This window comes from Engystomops pustulosus, chromosome 10, assembly GCF_040894005.1.
Source record: "Engystomops pustulosus chromosome 10, aEngPut4.maternal, whole genome shotgun sequence".
NCBI classification, from domain to species: domain Eukaryota; kingdom Metazoa; phylum Chordata; class Amphibia; order Anura; family Leptodactylidae; genus Engystomops; species Engystomops pustulosus.
The window spans coordinates 91,097,704-91,112,706 of record NC_092420.1 but is presented as its reverse complement, the minus strand read 5'-3'; the positions used below and the strand labels follow the sequence as shown (position 1 = coordinate 91,112,706).

Here is a 15,003-nt window from a genome sequence, read left to right as displayed (position 1 = left end):
GTCTACATGCCTAAATGCACTGCCGCCATGTGATTGGCTGATTAGAAATTAAGTGTTAACGAGCAGTTGAACAGGTGTACCTAATAAAGTGGCCGGTGAGTGTAGATAGGTAAATGTGTAGATAGATAGGAGAGTAGGATTGGAGGGATAGATAGATAGATATGAGATAGATAGATAGATAGATAGATAGATAGATAGATAGATAGATAGATAGATAGATAGGAGAGTAAGGGGGGGGCTATTGTTTGGCTTTTAATTTGACTTGTTTGTGGCTGCGTATGTAACGGGCCACTGCAGAGACCCGTCGATGCACTTATAGGCTGAGTGAATACCCAGCATTATAGATCACACTAGGTTAATCAGCAGCCTCGGACTTGCGAATTTTAAACTCACTGTGTGATAACAATCGATTACAATTTTATAGACCTATTAAAAGTTATGTTTTAGGCCTGACCGTTAAGGCTCTATCCTGTCTTAGGACAGACTTGTAAATAAAATAGATAGGAGAGTAGGATCGGAGGGGTAGATAGATAGATATGAGATAGATAAATGATAGATAGATATGAGATAGATAGATATGAGATAGATAGATAGGTAGGTAGATAGATAGATAGATAGACTATTCTTCCGGCCTTTCCCCTGTTGTGTGTGTGACCTCTATGTCTGGCTAGGTGGGGTCCTTACATAACAGTATAGATTTCCGCTTTGGCCTTTTCATAAGAAACACCTCTGGAATTCTAATCTTTACAAGAATTTAGTTCTGAGAGTGTAAGGAATGGCAGGAGGAGATGTTCCCCAGTCCTATTGCTTCTCCCATTAAGGTCATAATATGTGTTTCCCGTCGGCCTTCACCTGTGTATACTCTCCAGGACTGTCTATCCGTCTCTGGGTGTCATATAGGAGCGAGGATGTGGGTCCTACGGATGATTTATATATGGGGTCTGTCAGCTCATTGCTTAGAAGAGACTTTAATTCAGTGGGATATTCTTTATGTGGGCCGCGGCTTTAGCAGATGATAACTTAAGTCTCCTCTCAGCAGCCATTGCTCATGCTGTCAGGTGATATGGAGATTTATCCAGGTGCTGGGCTGGGAGATGCATGTGATGTGGGGGAGGCCCTGGACACTTGGTGATGGATTGCCCCTTCACCTTATGAGCTCTTATACGTGGAGGTCACATCTGTGAATGAAAATTATGAGCATTGCACGAATAAAGGGAAATTTATAAAACAAAAAATAATAATCTGAGAAAGCCCACGTTCATCCCCAGGGACTGCTCAGGAGTAATCCCCTCCTTTCAGAAACTCACTGGCTCCATAACTCATGACAGGATAGTTATCTTCAGGTATTAGTTGTGTTGTTACGACTATTTTATTGCACCTTGAGGCAGAATCACAAGCTCATCCGCCCCGTCAGGAGGGACCACCACCCAAAATCATCTACCAGGCCACAATAACAACTCATAGTACTGTGCAAAAGTTTTAGGCAGGTGTGCAATGCCCGTGCTTACAGACATAGAAGTGTTCATCGTTTTATTTTTATCAATTCACATAATTCCAAACCTGTGAACTAAGGGCGCGTTCACATGTGGCTGTGTATGCAAGCGTTTTAAAACACAATGGAGCAGCTGAAGAGAGTTTGGACTGATTAAATGGCTGTTAACATTTGCTTTTACAAGTGTCAACGTAACATTAATGCGCGAGTTCACATCTCACTCATTACCTCATGCATTTCTTAAAGGGCTATTCTCAGAAGTTTCTTAAATATACTCGGTAACAAAATAACACATTCTCTAATTTACTGTTATTTCACAAATATAAGTCCATCCTGTCTCTATCAGACCTGGTGTATACAATTTTGGTTGCCCTGGACCCGTCCCTGGATCTTCGGACTTAAGGGTTGGCAGCCATCTTGTTCTCCTGTCTAACGCTGCAATGAGCTCTTCTCTCCCTCCAGGCAGCACCTTTGTATTCCCGCAGGAGCTCACACACAGACACTGACTTCCTGCCGGCAAGCAGCAGAGCGAGGAAGCTACAAGCTAAAGGCAGATAAGTTCTTTATCCGGGAGAGGGAGGAGGCATATAGCAGAGCTGATAGTGTATGTAATGGCTGTGATAGTAGAGTGGAGAATGTCATGTGTAATATGCTATTTTGTTTACATAGCGCACACAGATTACACAGCGCTGCACAGAGCTTGCCAAATCATTCCCTGCCCCCATGGGGCTCACAATCTAATCCCCCTACCAGCATGTTTTGGAGTGTTCAGAAGCTAAATGAAAGTGTAGATAAACCTTGTACCCTGATAATCTAATCACATTGGGGCTCATTTACTTACCCGGTCCTGTCGCGATCCCGCGGCACGTTGTCCGACGTGGATTCGGGTTCTGCCGGGATTCACTAAGGTTGTGCGCCCGATATCCAGTAGGTGTCACTGATGCTTCTTCCCGGTGCATGTAAGTGCTGATCTTGCGACACATTTCGTTTTTTAAAATTTCACGGTTTTTACGAATCCGTCGGGATATCCCACAAACACGCCCCCGCCACCCCCACGATTTCTGTCGGGTGAAATCCGACTGCGTGCACCAAAATCCCGGCAGAATTCGGCGCAAAACAGAAAAATTCGGGAAACCTGACGAAAGTGCGGCCACGAAGCCCTTAGTAAATGAGCCCCAATGTCCGCCCACAGCATCTCACAGCAGAGGCTCTGGACACCGTGGCTTCTGGGGGGAAGAGGGGGGGGGGCATGGTGACTGCTGGAAAGGCACTATGGTTACTTCAGGGCCCTATGGGTCCTAGGAGGGGTCAGCTTTGTGGTTTTCAGCTGAAGCACATAAATTTATACAGTAATAAAATGACATTCGACCATGAGGCTGATGTGGCCCCCGTGAAAATGAGTTTGACAATCTTCTCAGCCCATGAGAAGATTGATAATCTTAATTATTCATGATTAATCCCTTAATTCCAAAATACAGGTGTCCCCTACAATCCTGAGCCCCTCCTCATCTTACACTCCAATACTTGAATGACAAGGTTTATGGATATGAGCAATGAGTATGAGCGCAGAATGGAAGACCCCAGCTACAGGGAGGAATTCTCATTACATGCCGCTATATGATGATATATGGGGTTGAGAGTGAAGTCCAGAGCAGAAGGTCAGCTGAAGCAGGCTGAGGAGGGATAGGGGTCATCAAGTTGTGACAAAGCTGGAGGTGGCGTATGATGGGTCCCATCAATGCTTGATATATATGTTCCATCTACTGACACTTTACTTACAGAGCTATGCAGTACATCAGCTCCACAAACTAGAGGGTAATATTTTTAGTTATGTACTTGGTTTCCTACTGCTCCTCTATTCCGCTGCCTATTGTAGGGTTCAATCAAGATTTATTAAACAAGAACAAAAGAATACGTTTTACAAACAAGAATAGTAAAGTACAGTATCAAAAGAAAAAACATAATTTTTCAGCTCACCCCTTTAAGATGACCGCCTTGGTATTGAGCCATTGCTCTGACGTTCTGTGCTGGGACCAGTAGTAACTCCAAGAAAAAAGAAGCGGGTTGTCCGGCATCCAGGCAATGAAGATAAATGTTTGTTGTATTAAAATTCCACTTTATTCAGTAATCTTTAAAAACATGGAGACGTCTTATAACATTATCGGTCTGACGCGTTTCGGACCGGTCCTTAGTCATAGCCGGCTTAGTCTGAAACGCGTGAGACCGATAATGTTATAGGATGTCTCCCTGTTTTTAAAGATTACCGAATAAATGGAATTTTATTTCAACAAACATTTATCTCCATTGCCTGGATGCCGGACAACCCGCTTCTTTTTTCTTAAAGTACAGGATAGTAATGAAAAGAAAAGGCAATAGAACAATAACAAGTTCCGTTAGATAAATCTTCGATGGAGCAGACACACATTGGGGCACATTTACTTACCCGGTCCTGTCACGATGCTCGAGCCAGACTGTCTGACGAGGATGAAGTCCGGCGTGATTCACTAAGATCGTGCACCCGATATCTTGCATGTGTCCCTTCCCTGCTGTTAAATGTGGCGCAAATAGTCGGTAAACCCGACGGACCCTTAGTAAATGTGCCCCATTGAGTAGGTGCTCCGTGCTTGCATGGGCTCTAGCAGTCTCTCCATTACAATCTGTAAGCAGTGGGTGGCATGCGTAATTATCGGAGGTTGTGAGTAAGAACGCAATAGAGGTGATCAGGACTGTGGAAACTCCAGCAGAGTCCAGTATGTCCAGGCACTTTTCACCACTAATAACATTCAATTGCTCAGAATATGCGCCTCCAGGCCCGTCAGAAGTTCAAACCCATTATGACTCCGGGCCATCTTTGTGAACATGAGTGCTACCACTACACTAATCGCACTGATCATAGTATCTATAGATGAGAGGCAACTTTAATATTGGTGGGAGTATGAGCATCCCAAGGGTCTATTGACTAGCCAGAAAAACTAACGTACTAACAATATACTGCTGCCTACTGTAGATTGGAATCTGCACACTCCATTTTTATTTCTACGTTATACTGCATGTAGAGAGTTATTGTTATAGATATTTGGTGTCTGTATAGGAGACAACGCAGCCTGGTATTAGTATGTCATATGTACATGTATGGTGTCTGTATAGAAGACAACGCAGCCTGGTATTAGTATGTTATATGTACATGTATGGTGTCTGTATAGGAGACAATGCAGCCTGGTATTAGTATGTCATATGTACATGTATGGTGTCTGTATAGGAGACAATGCAGCCTGGTATTAGTGTGTTATATGTACATGTATGGTGTCTGTATAGAAGACAATGCAGCCTGGTATTAGTGTGTTATATGTACATGTATGGTGTCTGTATAGGAGACAATGCAGCCTGGTATTAGTATGTCATATGTACATGTATGGTGTCTGTATAGGAGACAACGCAGCCTGGTATTAGTATGTTATATGTACATGTATGGTGTCTGTATAGGAGACAATGCAGCCTGGTACTAGTGTGTTATATGTACATGTATGATGTCTGTATAGAAGACAACGCAGCCTGGTATTAGTATGTTATATGTACATGTATGGTGTCTGTATAGAAGACAACGCAGCCTGGTATTAGTATGTCATATGTACATGTATGATGTCTGTATAGAAGACAACGCAGCCTGGTATTAGTATGTTATATGTACATGCATGGTGTCTGTATAGGAGACAATGCAGCCTGGTATTAGTATGTTATATGTACATGTATGGTGTCTGTATAGGAGACAACGCAGCCTGGTATTAGTGTGTTATATGTACATGTATGGTGTCTGTATAGAAGACAACGCAGCCTGGTATTAGTGTGTTATATGTACATGTATGGTGTCTGTATAGGAGACAATGCAGCCTGGTATTAGTGTGTTATATGTACATGTATGGTGTCTGTATAGAAGACAACGCAGCCTGGTATTAGTGTGTTATATGTACATGTATGGTGTCTGTATAGGAGACAATGCAGCCTGGTATTAGTGTGTTATATGTACATGTATGGTGTCTGTATAGGAGACAATGCAGCCTGGTATTAGTGTGTTATATGTACATGTATGGTGTCTGTATAGAAGACAACGCAGCCTGGTATTAGTGTGTTATATGTACATGTATGGTGTCTGTATAGGAGACAATGCAGCCTGGTATTAGTGTGTTATATGTACATGTATGGTGTCTGTATAGAAGACAACGCAGCCTGGTATTAGTGTGTTATATGTACATGTATGGTGTCTGTATAGGAGACAATGCAGCCTGGTATTAGTGTGTTATATGTACATGTATGGTGTCTGTATAGGAGACAACGCAGCCTGGTATTAGTGTGTTATATGTACATGTATGGTGTCTGTATAGAAGACAACGCAGCCTGGTATTAGTGTGTTATATGTACATGTATGGTGTCTGTATAGAAGACAACGCAGCCTGGTATTAGTGTGTTATATATACATGTATGATGTCTGTATAGGAGACAACGCAGCCTGGTATTAGTATGTCATATGTACATGTATGATGTCTGTATAGAAGACAACGCAGCCTGGTATTAGTGTGTTATATGTACATGTATGGTGTCTGTATAGGAGACAACGCAGCCTGGTATTAGTGTGTCATATGTACATGTATGGTGTCTGTATAGGAGACAACGCAGCCTGGTATTAGTGTGTCATATGTACATGTATGGTGTCTGTATAGGAGACAATGCAGCCTGGTATTAGTGTGTTATATGTACATGTATGGTGTCTGTATAGAAGACAACGCAGCCTGGTATTAGTATGTCATATGTACATGTATGATGTCTGTATAGGAGACAACGCAGCCTGGTATTAGTATGTTATATGTACATGTATGGTGTCTGTATAGAAGACAACGCAGCCTGGTATTAGTATGTCATATGTACATGTATGATGTCTGTATAGAAGACAACGCAGCCTGGTATTAGTGTGTTATATGTACATGTATGGTGTCTGTATAGAAGACAACGCAGCCTGGTATTAGTGTGTTATATGTACATGTATGGTGTCTGTATAGAAGACAACGCAGCCTGGTATTAGTATGTTATATGTACATGTATGATGTCTGTATAGGAGACAACGCAGCCTGGTATTAGTATGTTATATGTACATGTATGGTGTCTGTATAGAAGACAACGCAGCCTGGTATTAGTGTGTTATATGTACATGTATGGTGTCTGTATAGAAGACAACGCAGCCTGGTATTAGTATGTTATATGTACATGTATGATGTCTGTATAGGAGACAACGCAGCCTGGTATTAGTATGTTATATGTACATGTATGATGTCTGTATAGAAGACAACACAGCCTGGTATTAGTGTGTTATATATACATGTATGGTGTCTGTATAGAAGACAATGCAGCCTGGTATTAGTGTGTTATATGTACATGTATGGTGTCTGTATAGAAGACAACGCAGCCTGGTATTAGTGTGTTATATGTACATGTATGGTGTCTGTATAGAAGACAACGCAGCCTGGTATTAGTATGTTATATGTACATGTATGATGTCTGTATAGGAGACAACGCAGCCTGGTATTAGTATGTTATATGTACATGTATGATGTCTGTATAGGAGACAACGCAGGCTGCTATTAGTGTGTTATATGTACATGTATGATGTCTGTATAGAAGACAACGCAGCCTGGTATTAGTGTGTTATATGTACATGTATGATGTCTGTATAGAAGACAACGCAGCCTGGTATTAGTATGTTCTCCCTTGGACATTCTTCCCTAGAAGCAAGTCTTCCTTCTAACTCAGTAGGAGCCCAATATTCGGGTTGGGTGACAAAGGTACAGTTCAGGCCCACAGACAGGTGCAGCTCAGAACATAAGGTCCAGTGCACATTCTGGCACTAATTACCCCAGGGTTGATGTGTCACCAAATAATTCAAAGGATGTGTGCAATGTGAGCGCTTGGGTTTTTGTGTTCATTTACTTTAAGTTTTGAAGCGAGAACCAGGACACACACAGACAATACACTGGCGATACACAGACAATACACTGGCGATACACAGACAATACACTGGCGATACACAGACAATACACTGGCGATACACAGACAATACACTGGCGATACACAGACAATACACTGGCGATACACAGACAATACACTGGCGATACACAGACAATACACTGGCGATACACAGCGGAATATCACTTAATGTGGAAAACCTAGAAGTATGTCAGACGTTTCAAGCTGCTGCTTGTGTCTCCGCTGCTATAAAATAAATTGGTGAAAGTCTATCCTTGTTCTCTCCTGATGCTCAGAAGTGAAGGCAGAATGCAGGCGGATGGGGAGGGATCCCCTGGGGAGGTGGGAGCATTTCTTAAGAGCTCAGCGTAGGATAGGATCAGCACAAGGCTTTCTATCCCAGAGCATGCCATGGGGTGGATCAGAGAAGCATCAGTCTGCTTACAAGAGAGGGCAGGCGAGCAAGGTAAGTGCCAGCACATTGCCATGACACAAGTGCACAGGTAACGGGCACAATTATAATAGTCAGATGCTGCAGGGGCTTCCACCTCTTCATGCACCGTGACAGGCAGGTCTTACATCTTATCTCCAATTATCCGCAGTTTACATCATTATCTCTAATTGGTGCTTTAAGAAACTCTCAGAAACTCTTGATTTATGGGAATGGACTACATGTGAGCTGAAGTGCTGGACCCTGATGACATAACATACAGTAAATGTTTCATATCCCAGGACCCCGGGCAGAGCTGCCCTGAGGAGCTGACGCTTCACTGTGTGTACCCCAGCACAGAGTTTAGACAGCTGCAGGTTTTTTACAGCCTGGAGGGTGGATAGTGATATCTGACATGAAAAGGCTGCTATGTGGAGTTAACCATATCTGGCCAAAAATCTTGCCAAAGGAATCAAGTGCCAATTCGAGCCGGAGATGTCAGTAAATATTTACCTTCCTTCTCTTTTATTGAACTATCAATACGTCCTTTGAAGTTTGTGAATTGATGTCGGGGTATTGTCATACGGGGCACATTGTTACATGACCGTCGCTGCTCCTGTTATGTCCGCTTTGTGGGTGTTCACCATTTTGGGGTCTTGTTTTGGTTCTGTGTTGTTCCTTGTACAGTATAGTTATGGCCAGAGCTGTGGGTACATAATGTGAACCATTACCTTTGTGTATTTATTGAGCTGCCAGGTGGTCAGGATGCCAGACATGTGTATTTGGGGTGCCGACCTCCCTGCCGTTAGGTTTCGGTAAGGTGTCATGACCTCCTTTGTGGCTATGAGAAATTATTGTGAATGTGACAGCAGGATTGTTACCATTGGGAATTGTTTCATCTCCGCTCCTTACATGAGTTACATCTCTATCCTCTTGTGACTGGATTTGATCTGTCATAGTGAAATTAGATTTATCCTATTTTGTGTGAATGATTCTACACGTAAGTCTCATTATCTTCCCTGTTATGATGTGACTATTATATGACATTATTGTAGCAGCTGCTGTGGGTGCAATGTAAATATTTTTACACTCATTTACTCTTATCCCTATTCTAGGGGTTATTGTGTTTTAGGATTGAAATTGTATATTAGGTAAGAGAGAACCTCTTAGCTACTTTTTATTGACCTTGTATATTGACCTACCTGACGTCTTCCCTGGGGGGCAGTTTATGTTTTGGTCTATATAGGGATAGTACTTCGGTCCATTTCAGTGGCTGCTTGACCCGACATGCTTCTAAAGACTCACAGAGCAGCAATCCAACAAGAAAGATCTTCCCTAGAGATATCACTTACTACAATGGGGAAGAGCCCGATCTAGAATGAGCCTCCTCTTCAGGGCTCCTATAGCATTGATATAGGATTCCTCTATGACACACACGTCCCCGCTCTGCAGGAGACAAGCCGCCCCATAGCCAAGTAAGCGATGAACAGATGTGTGATTAGTTCTTGGAGAAGGATAAGTCGTGGGGTGAACGCTCTGCCTTAACATGTCTGGGACATTACGCCTGGGACAGACCTGCTCTAACTTCACTACACATGAACTTTCCTGCAGATTCTCTCACATCAAGTGGATCTTATTCTTCTCTTTACTCTTTCAACTGCAAAAAATGAAAGATTTAGGTCTGGGAAAGCTGTAACTAACACGTGGACGGAGTCCCTGTGACATTTACAGTAGGTTTATAGATGGACGGCTGTGTTTTCACAGACTTCCACATACCTATAAAGCCGGCTGGAGAGGTTTACATTCCATCGGAAGGTATTGATCATTTTATAATGATGGGGTGACAGAAGGAAGAATTGAGCATTCCTGCACAAGTTACAGGTTTATATAAGGTCAGATATGAAGCGCTAGTGGAGTTTGTCCTTTCCTTACTGTGCACAATATGAAGAACTCATTTCATCTGCATATAACCTGACTAAGACACTGCACTATGGGGGACATTTAGCAATATTGGCCCAGGGGTCCGTATTTTTGGCACACGACTCGTGCATAAATATACAATGGGTGGTGCGAGGGGTTAGTGAATTGGCTCACGGCTGAAAATGGTCTGTGCTAACTCCACATTCATGAAGGTGAAGTAGAACTCTATAGACCAACTTTTTGCAACTCTAATTGTGTGCCAAAAATTGTGCAGAGAAAGTGTAGAGTAACTAGAAGTACAGGGAAAGTGTCAGGATTTCAAAGCTGTGGCCAAATAAAAAAGGATGTGAGCGCCAAAAATTCATTAATATGTGAACAAATTCCCAAAAACTGTGGTAAACACAATAATAACTTGCCCCTATGGATCCGTTGTCTTCTACATTGTGATTCACACTATATCATACATCACATCTCCTATCACTACTGCAGTTTCCCTCCTGCACCAGATTTGCAGCTTTTCTCCACCTTCTCTTAGTATCTTCATTACTTACCTATCCCAAAGCTTACATGTATTCCCAATGCTTATACAGAGGATGCAGCGAGCTGTATGTAGGACACACATGTACTCATTACTTACAGCACTTCTTGGATCTATGACAGTGAGTGGATGAGATTTATGATAAGGACGTATGGGCAGACTCTAACCACATCTGCTTTGTGTTTCTCTTGCCCTCCTCTCTCTGCAGGGACAGAGTCTGCTCTATGCTTGGAGGTTACAGAACTTCATCCATTCCCTGCTGAAAGCTTCCCTGACCTGTGCACCAGGCGACCTCTGTCCAGCTCCAGATTATGGTGCCGTGGAAGTGATTTTACACTGGGCTCATCCCCTGGAGATGCTCAGTTTTGGTCAAGGGGACCTTATTGTCAATTTATGTCATTGGTGGAGGACTCAAACTCAGACCTGCAGACAATTACCAGGAAGAATATTACAATATGGCAATGTCTGTTGGGAGGTCACATTGAAGACTTCCGAGGAACATGATGGTAAATGGAGCAGCACATTAAAGACTTCTGCAAGGCTCGATACTAAACTCCCTGGAAACCGTCCCGAGGTCTACAACACCGCACACAATTTTAGGAAGAAATCCTCTCAAAGGAAGAAGAGCAACAAAAAAGCAAGTCACTGTGAGTGCTGGATTACCTGCTATTTTAAGAGTAAATTATGACACAAAACATAGAAAATCAGGTCTATTAATATTAGGTAGATCAACTGAGGATGGATAAATAGCTACACTGTGAGTAAATGTATAGATATTTAAAAGGTATTAGATAAAAATATACATAGCTAAGAGATAGATAGTAGATACAGATTGAGATGTGAGAAAGATATATGAGAATATAAAGGAGATACAAAGATTAGATAGATAGATAGATAGATAGATAGATAGATAGATAGATAGGAGGATAGATAGATAGGAGATAGATAGATAGATAGATAGATAGATAGATAGATAGATAGGAGGATAGATAGATAGATGACACTGTGGGCTGCTACTCAGACAATACTTGTGGACTCCAGTTTTTGCCTAATCTATGGCTACTCCTTCATACTACTCCTAGAAGTTCAATGACCACATGAACTTGGTGTTAGTAAATTTTGGGAATTCTTTATGAATCATTTCATCTTCTTAAGTGTAAAAATGTGACAATTTTCTATTTCTAGTGGTAAATTACCATAGGTGAACCAGTTTGTCCCTCATCAATATCCCGGATTCTGCTGCAGGTGTCACAGAGCAGACACTTGGTTTTTATAACTTGTTTCTTATTATCGCTACATGATTCTTGTGCTTACTGGAAACCCACAAAGCCACATCATACGCTCCATATTGTGGTCCATGAGGGCAGAGGGGTCTCCCAGCATTGGAGATAAACCTGCTGCCATGTGTGTAGTGATCCTGACATTGTCGTCCAGGGTCCATCTTACACAACCTTGTTATGTTCTGTTGATCCCGGGGAGTCCTACCACTGGGACTGAGCGATGAGGTGAAATCAGTGGGGAACATGGTGACGAGGGTTTATTCCTCATATAGTTGTGAGTCTTGGATGGCTTCCAGTGAAATTAGGAAGATGCCCCTTCATACAGAATTGTGGTCATAGATGAATTTTACAAACCCCCCCCCCCCTGCTATTTGTATTAACATATAATGTAAAGCAGGTGGTCATAGGGTATAACAGTTTATCACCGGACCGCCCTAACGCTGTCTGGGGGGATTTAGTGCTCAGGTTGACAGATACAGATGACGCCGGTAGAGACAGCAGGACTGCGCACATCTCTGGGCTCAGATTGAAGTGCAATCATTCTCAGCAGCACATTAAAGACTCAAATCCTGAAACTCGACAGATCTGTGCACTTTGAACTCGCGTCCAGAAAACAAGATTAGGATGCTGGGTGAGGTCAGCGTAATCCCAGCTGATTCCTGGCCATATCCTGGTCCTGTGATTATATCATTTACTGCAGAAAGAGAAACTAATATCTCACAGATATTATACTGGGCACCAACAAACATCCAGGGCCCAGCACAGAATAAACACAGCAGAACATGGGTTCTGAAATTCATCAGTAAGAGCTGCAGAATTTCACTGTACAAAAAACATAAAATAGCCTTTTGTGCCGTTGTGTAATATTTGCACAATTGTCTCTCTCCTTCTAAAATCAACTTTTACAATTATGCTAATGAGCCAGAAGGGCTCTGATAACACCTCGGTGCTATAGCTTCACATGCTGTTACACTCTATCTTACCCTCCCCCTGCTCCTTTTGCCTGCTGTCATCTCACACAGTAAGAGGGAGAAGTGCTCCTGCACAGTGTAACAGCCTGTGAAGCTACAGCATGGAGTGGCTCTGGTAACCACCCCAGAGCCCTTCAGTCTCATAAGCATAATTTTAAAAGATGATTTTAGACCAGAGAAGGCTTTGGATAATAAATATAAGAAGGTTACCACAGTCACAGTGCCTGGATCTATCAGTAAGTGGCCCTGGTTTATTATAATGGATTTTGATAATAGATTTCCTTTAACTTGATATGAAAGTTAAAAGTCTGATGTGAAAAGTTAATAATAAGTGTCACAACTTCACTCCTGTGTTAAGCTAGGGCAGTGGTGGCGAACCTATGGCACTGGTGCCAGAGGCGGCACTCTGAGCCCTCTCTGTGGGCACCCAGGCCATCACCCCAGCATGAAGTTCACCAGATAGAACTCAAAGAATATTCCTGGAGAACCTTCCTACAATGATAGATGAATTTGCCCTCCTCCTTTCAACTGCGTTGGTGTCCTTAGGAGGCTGAACGATTGAAAGTTGTCAAAGGAGAAATAAATTACTGCTTAAATTGCTACTCTGGCACTTTGCTATAAATAAGTGGCTTTTGGTTGAAGTTTGGGCACTCCGGCTCTAAAAGGTTCGCCATCACTGAGCTAGGGAGTCAAGGAAAACGTGTTGGCCTGTGAAGATCTGACCTCGGGGACCCCCTCCGATCACAAGAATGTGGGCCTCTCTTACCATCTCAGTATATTATCTATAATACAGAAGAAAGGGAGGAGATAGAATTTAACCAGAATTGTCTGTGAACTGTCTGATACATTTTGAGCAAATTATAGCAACGCAAACTACAGCAAAACTGACTATAAACATTCCCAGCCTGATACATTTTATCCATCATATCGTGGAAAACTATTATACAAAATTCTGTTTAGTATATTAGAGGTGAATCTGCAGTTTTCACATTTACTGTAAAAAGTTTCCGTTAATTTACTCCGGTAGTGAATGAATAACAGGCCACATTTCCATTGCACGCAGCCGCTAAGCACATTTTTGGCAAAACTCCTGGTTGTCTGTGCATGTACCTGTTATTGGACTGCAAAACAACAGCTAGAGCCAGAATAGGATATGGGGCCCTTTAGCACAGTCCAATCTCCGCTTCAATATTTCATTCTTTTAAAAAAACTTCTCAATACAGACAATCCCCTACTTAAGGACATCCGACTTACATACGACCCCTAGTTACAAATGGACCTCTGGATGTTGGTAGCTTCCTGTACTTTAGTCCCAGGCCTAATCCTGGTTCTAATGACAATCCAACATTTTTAAAATCCAATTGTCTGAGACCAAAAAAATTTTGGTTGGGGTTACAATTATAAAATATACAGTTCCGACTTATATACAAATTCAACTTAAGAACAAACCTTCAGAACCTATCCTGTACGTAACCTGGGGACTGTCTAGAATTCTATTATTTTATCACAATCTCAACAGTTGTTTTACAGGGTGATAATGTACTACATAACACGGCCACCAACTAATAACATTAACGCCATTGATATCAGTGTCTCCTTATGTAGGAGCCTTTGGGCCCCTTTGGCCATATTCCTAAGATTCCCAATGTCCCAAATTATTTTGAGCGATCGAAAAACTCAGCAATATTTCCTGGTTCTGAGTAACAATAAAATATTTCATCCATCAGTGGCTGACATGGCTTTTTTTTTTACAACCGGCACAGCATAATCCCTAAGGTTTTACTTTGTTTTATGTTTTAATCCCATAAAACTATATGTAAAGTGCAGCAATGTGACAGGCCCCTCATAACATTCTACAAATTCACTATGAAACTTAATCCTGTTTACGTCCTTGTACTGTTTTACATCATGCCCTCCAGTGCAATCTGCCCCAACAAATCTCCAGAAATGCAATCTTCTCACCTTACAGATGCCATTGTTTTGTTGACGCCTCTCTGAGATATCACTTCTACTACGGCTTCTACTCACAGTTCACCCATACACTGGCTGTCACCCCCTTGGGTGGACGCTGTACTCACTTCCTCTTTATCCATTATTCGGTGGACATAATCTCAGGGTCATGCCTCATGCACACAACTGTAAGTGCAAAAACTGGGTGATGTTTGCGGCTCCATTGGGCCGGATGGAGATAGGAGCTGAGTGACCACAATACGGGCAGGAATAGGACCTGGCTTGATCACAGTGCAGTGAGACATGGTGGCTCTTCACACTATGACCGTGCACATAAGACCTCTATGGGGGCTGGAGCTCACCACAATATGGTCGGCTAGCTCACAGCCAGGAGCTTACAGCATAGGATC

At 42.4% G+C, this 15,003-nt stretch overlaps 1 protein-coding gene across 1 annotated transcript in view; it reads left to right on the top strand.

The window, feature by feature from the left end:
• Positions 1-7,881: 7,881 nt before the first annotated feature.
• Positions 7,882-15,003, top strand: part of ARTN (artemin) — a 37,442-nt gene continuing 30,320 nt past the window's right edge. Inside the window, exons 1-2 of the mRNA XM_072127465.1 lie at positions 7,882-7,970; positions 10,601-11,039. Coding sequence (XP_071983566.1) covers positions 7,911-7,970; positions 10,601-11,039 — 499 coding nt within the window. The 5' untranslated portion in view covers positions 7,882-7,910. The remainder of the gene's footprint in view (positions 7,971-10,600; positions 11,040-15,003) is intronic.